General features: G+C 42.5%; 1 protein-coding gene across 1 annotated transcript in view; it reads right to left on the bottom strand.

Moving 5' to 3' along the window:
• TMEM50B (transmembrane protein 50B) overlaps positions 1 to 6,914 on the bottom strand; it is a 43,143-nt gene that overhangs the window by 13,669 nt on the left and 22,560 nt on the right. Inside the window, exons 2-4 of the mRNA XM_008567117.1 lie at positions 4,341 to 4,389; positions 3,284 to 3,423; positions 1,493 to 1,605 (exon numbers count right to left, since the gene is read on the bottom strand). Coding sequence (XP_008565339.1) covers positions 1,493 to 1,605; positions 3,284 to 3,382 — 212 coding nt within the window. The 5' untranslated portion in view covers positions 3,383 to 3,423; positions 4,341 to 4,389. The remainder of the gene's footprint in view (positions 1 to 1,492; positions 1,606 to 3,283; positions 3,424 to 4,340; positions 4,390 to 6,914) is intronic.

The raw sequence follows: 6,914 nt of genomic DNA, 5'->3' as shown, positions 1-6,914 counted from the left end.
GGTGAGTGGGAGCCGGTCTGGAGGGGGGATCCGAACCCTCGGCAGGAGCGCCGCCGCGCTTCCCAAGCGGCGCCCCATAGCAGTGCGCCACCGGGCCGGCCCTGAACTTATCTTTTAACTTAACAAAAATCCTAGTGGATAGAAATGTTATATTAGTCTTACTTTCCTAAAGTACACCCAGAAAACTATTTTTTTTTTTTTCCTTTTTGTCTTTTTTCGTGTCCGGCAACGGATCGCAACCCTCAGTGTCGCGCCCGTACCGGACCGGGACCGGCAACAGGATCGCAAACCTCGGTGCTGCACCCACACCTCGCTCAGCCAGTGAGCGGGAACCAGTCTGTATGTGGGATCCGAACCCTCGGCGGGAGCGCCGCCACGCTCCCAAGCGGCGCACTGTAGCAGTGCGTCACCGGGCCGGCCCCAGAAAACTATTTTAAGAGATACCTATCACTTGTCTCCAGAGATTATAAAAGAGGGGCCAATTTTCTGATGTCTTTGCCAATTTTACATTTATATGTAAATGACTCAGTGTTAAGTAATCCCATTTTAAATTATAATCAAGAGTTAAATCATTTCTCTTTGTGTTAAAAGTCAAGTGATTTTCTCTGTTCCATTTCTTAAACTCAGAGAAAATTTAGTCTACATGTAAAAAATAAGCCTACTTTATTCAGCTTCTCTTTCCATTTTTGTTAGAGCAAGTTGCATTAATTGGCAGCATGAATTCCTTTTCTTAGCAGCTTGAATGAATAAAAGTAGTTCTGTTTTCCATAATATTACGTTTTATTAAACTCCTGACAATATAATCTTAATATTTAATATATTTTTAAAAATCATTAAAAGACATCCATGAAAAGCTTCCAAACTCTTTTATGAAGTCAGATAACTGATAAACCTGAAAATGATTTCATAAAAAGAAAAAGCCTCAGACAATCTCATTTGAGGCCAATCCTGCCCCACCCCCACCCCCAAATATTAGCAAACACAGTCAAGGAGCACATTTAAAAAAATAATACTCCATGGCTGAGTGCATTACAACATTCAAGGATGATTCACTACTAATAAATGTACAAATGTAACATATTTCATTAAATCTAAGATGTCACTGACTAAAATGCACCATTATCTTTAAATACTACCAAGAAAGAAAAAATGTTAACAATTATAATTCTAAGATATCATGGCTGTATGATGCATCTTGATATGCAGAGATCCTAAAAAGTAAAAACATATATCTCAGAGCTGACAAAACATGGTGATTAATTAGTTTAAATAATACAAGGAGAAAAATCACACGATAATCTTTAGAGGCTAAAAAGATATTTGATTAAATTCAATACTCATTCTTGGCCAAAAAAAAAAATCTTAATATAATGGGAATATATATTTATCATGCTAAAGAAGTATCATGAATTAAATAGTTACTCAAGAAAGCATTGAGGGAAAAATATTCTCAGAAAAATAATCTTGACTTGAGAATTACCTTCATACTTACATGAAGAAAGCCAATGTGGAAAACACACCACATGTGTGAAAGGCATGGTTCAACTGTTCTGGCTTAGGATATACCACAGCTGCATCAATCATTATCCACCAACCTGTGAAAAACTTAAGAAACAGCTCAAGTCATTAAAACGCTAAAACTCTTGCTTAGCACAATACTTGCTGCTCTTTAACATTCTTTTCTTCCTACAGATCACATAAATAAAACATAAAATATTTCTACTTTGAGTTTTGTATGCTGAAATATAAAAAAAAGAATCCCTTGTTTACTTATTCTTTATAGCAGATAGGTGAACACAGCTAGTCAAATCTGTATAAGATTCTAAAGTTCTGTTCTCTCTGCAAGATAAAAGATTTTATTATTCAGGAATGAATTATCTGCTTCCTTCTACCACAATCAAATGCAGGAGAAATTCTCTTAACTAACTTCCAGTGCAACCAACTCCCTGATTACCTGGTGTGTTTCACTCTCTCTGAAGAACATTCCTTTTCAAGTTCCCAGGAACTTTTTGCTCCCACACATGAGTTGTATGCTTAACAAGAGTCAGTTGTCATGTCTCCCAAACTATTTAAGTTTGCTATAGTTTTAATTACATACTTTAATTAAATACTGTATAACTGAGCATATGTTTGTAAAACGTAATGTTTCTATATAAACTAAACTGAAAAGGTAAAGTAGACAAGTTGCTCAAGAATTTCTTTTTTTTTTTCCTTTTTGTCTTTTTTTTGTGACCGGCAACGGGATCGCAACCCTCGGTGTCGCGCCCGCACCACGCTCAACCAGTCAGCAGACCGGTCTCTATATGGGATTCGAACCCTCAGCGGGAGCGCTGCCGCGCTCCCAAGTGCCGCACTCTACCGAGTGCGCCACTGGGCCAGCCCTCAAGAATTTCTTAGACAAATGAAGTGCAGGTGAGATGACCAGAAAGAGCAAGAAAAACTGATAAACATCTAAAAGAATTCTGCATGCAGACTGCTTCACAATGATCTTCAGTTCCTACTGTTTTATTTTGTTTGGTTTTTCTATAGGACTTTGGGTGTAGAACTGTACATTAATTTTTAAAAAGTAAAAGGTTCTGAAATTAGCTTCAAAGAATGCAGCAGGGGCAGGAAGTGGTTGATGAAAATGATAAGCAAGATTGGCCATGATTTTCTTTTCTTTTTTGAAGGTGAATGATAGGTACATGGGATTAGGCGGGAGAGGAGATCTTTATACAATTCCCTCTACTTTTGCTTATATACTGACATTTTCAATAATAAAAAGGTAAAAAAGAAAGAAACAATGGAAAGAAAATTAAGGAATATTTTTCTCCACAAATTTCTTCTTCTTATATCTCTGCAGTGCTACAGCTGGAAAAATGGAGATGGTATCTCTTCCTAAGAACCACCGAAGAACTTTAGTTCTAATGCAGCCTAAGAACTGCTGTCTACACATCCTGACCTTCAATGAATCACAACAATAATTTTTGGTTACATCAAATTCTGAGACTTTGGGGATCTAAAAGTTCTTATATAGATTGTATCATTAAGTTAAAAATGCTACTACCTATAATAATCATATTATCACCAGAACTGAAGTTTAACAAATGTATAAAGTCATTTAACAAATGTACAAAGTCAAATGAACTAAGGGCCTATGATATTCTTTTTAGAACTCTGATAACTTTGTGTACAAAACATCAGTGAAATAAATAGTTCTCGAGGGGTACTCACAGTTCAAAGGAATCAACATTAATCTCAGGGCAAAAAAAGGAGGGATGACAACCAGGCTTTTTTCTCTTACCAATATACCTGCTACCACAGAAGCCACGGCATTTCTTCTCTCACTCCAGTCAATACATTCACATTCCGGCCAACGGAAATTATCTAGGAAACCTGCCATTTTTACCCCTTAAGTATGGATTTTTCATTAAATACTGTAACCTAACAATAAAAAGGCAAAAAAAAAAAAATCAATCTAAGACATGTTTTTAAGCAGGGAGATATGTTATTCCTTTCTTAAAGCTTTAAACACGAATTAGGTCCTATTCTTTTATAGTTAGGAAGCTAAATTCAATACTTCAATAAGTACCTATTGAGAGGTATGTAGAATAGTGCTAGAACACAAAAGGGAGCTTCCTATTTGCTAAATTAACATTGTGGTTTTGAAACATGCCTGTAAATTCTTTAACATTCTCCCATTCAGAGGTGGATTCATGTCCTTCCCCTTGAATTTGGGTCAACAATAAAGATAGGTTGACCAAAGGAGTAGAAGTGATGTTATATTACTTCTTCTCCCACACAACTTCCATGATTAGGTCATAGAAGACAATGCAGCTTCTGCCTGGTTCTCTGGAACACTAATGCTAGAGTCCTGAGTCACCATGTTAAAAATGCAAGCCTACAATGTTGTGAAGAGACCATGAATAGGTGTTCTAGACCACAGTTCCAGTTGAGGTCTCAGCCAACCGCTAGCATCAACTGCCCGACAAGTGAATAAAGACACTTTTAGGTGACTGCTGTCCTAGCTGTAGCATCACCCCCAAACTTTGAGCCTTCCCAGGAGAAATGCCAGATATATGGAGCAGAGGTACAGCATCCTGGCTGCACCCTTTCCAAATTCCTGACTCACAGAATCCAATAAGCATAATAAAATGGCTGGTTTAAGCCACCAGTTTGGGAGTTAATCTGTAATGCAGCAATAGATAACTGGAAGGAGAAAAATCACATGCATAAAGAACTATGAGAGTGTAATATATGGGAATTTTTGGAAACAAAGAGATTATGTCCAGATTAGGTAATTCACAGCCACTATACATACATTCTAGAAGGAAAAAACAAAACAAAACAAAAACACCTACTTGAAAGCACAGAAGAGCGCTGAAAAGCAGGCAGGAGGAAATTTGACTCCTGAAAGAAGAAAACACAGTTAGTGCAATCCATTTTTATATAGCTTTTCACCTAAGGAACCCCCAGTCCCTGACCTCCCACTCCCAGCCCAGGAAAACCCAAGCAAAAAGCTACAGTCTTACTGGCTTGAGATGTCAGATGATAAAATTCAGAACTATCAGAGCAGTTGGAAATTAAGGGGGAAAATCCCAGGAAGGGATGACTCATGAGAGCGAGCCCCAAGCACTTTAATATTTAAACACCCTTTAAATACATGGCTAACTGCTGTACAGCACATGCATGGAGAAGACTCCAAGGAACCCAGCATAAAAAAAATAGCTGGAAGGCTAAAAGAATTGAGCTGAGATTTCAGCCGCCGCTGCCCACTACAAGGAAGATATTTTGGAGTTTGAGTTCCACCAAATCAGAGAGGAATAGTAAACACCATGGGATTTCCAGACAAATTCTAACAAACTATAAAGCCAAGTCTCCACAATTTCAAGATTATCAGCCAATTTAACTACTTGTTACAACAAAAAGCGATGCTCTTCAGATGAAGATACCTGAATCCAGAGTTTTCTCATGTAGTATTCACAGTGTCCACTATATAGTAAAAAATTACTAGACATAAAAAAAGTAAAAAAATGTGATCTATTTTTCAGGAGGAAAAGAGCAGTCCATAGGAACAGACCCCCCAAATGACTCAGATATTGAAATTGGCAGACAAGGACTTTAAAGAAGCCATTATAGAGGCTGACCTTTCCTTGTAATAACATTAGGGTGTTTCCCCGAATTACAGGCAGTCCGGAGGCAGTGAAATCTACATATTAACTGAGGGACACGACCCCTAAAGAAAGGAAGAAGAAGATGTTGAAACATTTATAGCAGACATACTGAGGGGGGAAAATTTATCCAAGAAAGCGAAGGAAAAGAGAGAATCCCTTATTAAGAAGATAAAAGATGTAAAGTCTACCTATCTTCAAGAATTTCAAGACAAAGGTGATGCAGAAGATGGGGAAGAATACGATGACCCTTTAGCTGGGACACCAGACACTATTTCATTAGCCTCAGAACGATATGATAAAGATGATGAAGGCCCCTCTGATGCATCTATATGAAGAGGTAGAATTGTATAGATTTGGAGGCAGCAAGATGGCGAAGGGTCTGGAGAGGGCGTGCCAGAAGACAGAGCGAGCTTGAGAAGTGTGCGCTGTGCTGCCAGAGTACTATTTGCATTTCCAAGAGCAACAAAAAACGAATAAATCACTGATCAACTAATCTACAACGAAAAAAAGCAACTACACTCTCGAGGTTTTAGGGCCGATACAAAAGGAGATTCCTGAGAGCGCCCAACCGCGCCGGGAGACCGCCGGGAGACCGAGCGAGCAGCCCGAGGCAACAAAGGCCAGGAAAGACGTCAGCGGCGACGCAGAGACGGAGAGGAAGGCGCTGGACCGGCCCAGCTCTGGGAGCTCTGTGAGTGACCCCCAGCCCAGCCCCGCCTGTGGGGCAAACAACTGCCCGGCTCCCGCCTACCACACCAGGCTAGGCACCGGCACCACCGCTGCCTCCATTTTCTCTGGTGGGGACAGAGACGGCCGGCTCAGATCGGGCAGACCAGCCATCTTCGCTTGGCGCTGTTCCTCACTGAGCCGAGCCACTTGTGTGCCTCAGCGCGGGGCCCCCCGGGGCCTGTGGACCGGCCACCAATCCCGCTCCACCCGCGGATCTCTGGTGGGGCTGGTGGCGTGGGGAACCCCTGGCTAGCGTCGGGAGGGCAGGGAAGAGGATCCCGGCCAGACTGTCACTCCACCACACCTGGGGCTTCGGCCCCAGGTAAACTTCCTGCTTCCAGGAGGCAGATACCATCTCTGTGGCCTTCAGTTCGGAAAAACCCCAGACTGATTTCTGGTTGGGAGAGGGGTGACCGGGGTGCCCCCAAGCCCACTTGAACCTGCCAGAGAGCTGACGGCCTAAGGGTGCCAAGCCGGCTCACGCTGGGGGGATTCAAAGAGGAACTGTGTGCTGTGGGATCCTCCCCCGGGGGGCTCGCGCCCTGGTGTGAGAGATAACTCAACCACACAGGGGACTGCAATACAGGGGGGAGGCCCAGAGAGGGCCTTGACCAGGGCCGCAGGAATGGCCACAGTGTCCATGGCGGAGACCTGAGACCCCTTTGGGGCCAGGCAGGGCTGAGAGATGAGGATTGCAGAAGACAGGCCCCAACCCTGTACCAAGCACACAGAGAGGGGAGGGGTCCAGCAAAGGAGGAGGAGTCTCGGAAAAAAAGACGCACCCTTCGGGTGGCCCCACCAAGTGCACACAGACAGGGGAAACGCCCGGATAGCGAGGTGGAGACTTTAAGATCTCACACACCCTGTCAGGCCAGCAGGACAGGATCCAGCTGCCAGGGCCAGAACACAAGGAACAGGGAGAACTCCCAGAGCTGACCAGAGAGGAAGCTTCCTGGAAAGACCCAAGACCGGAGGCAAACACACACATAGAACACTAAGGGCCATCTGAGCAGTCACAGAGGTAGGCACACC

The sequence above is a fragment of the Galeopterus variegatus genome, unplaced genomic scaffold, assembly GCF_000696425.1.
Source record: "Galeopterus variegatus unplaced genomic scaffold, G_variegatus-3.0.2 Scaffold294, whole genome shotgun sequence".
Classification (NCBI taxonomy): Eukaryota; Metazoa; Chordata; class Mammalia; order Dermoptera; family Cynocephalidae; genus Galeopterus; species Galeopterus variegatus.
Note: the sequence above shows the minus strand (reverse complement) of the source record. Positions and strands in the feature narration are given on the sequence as shown.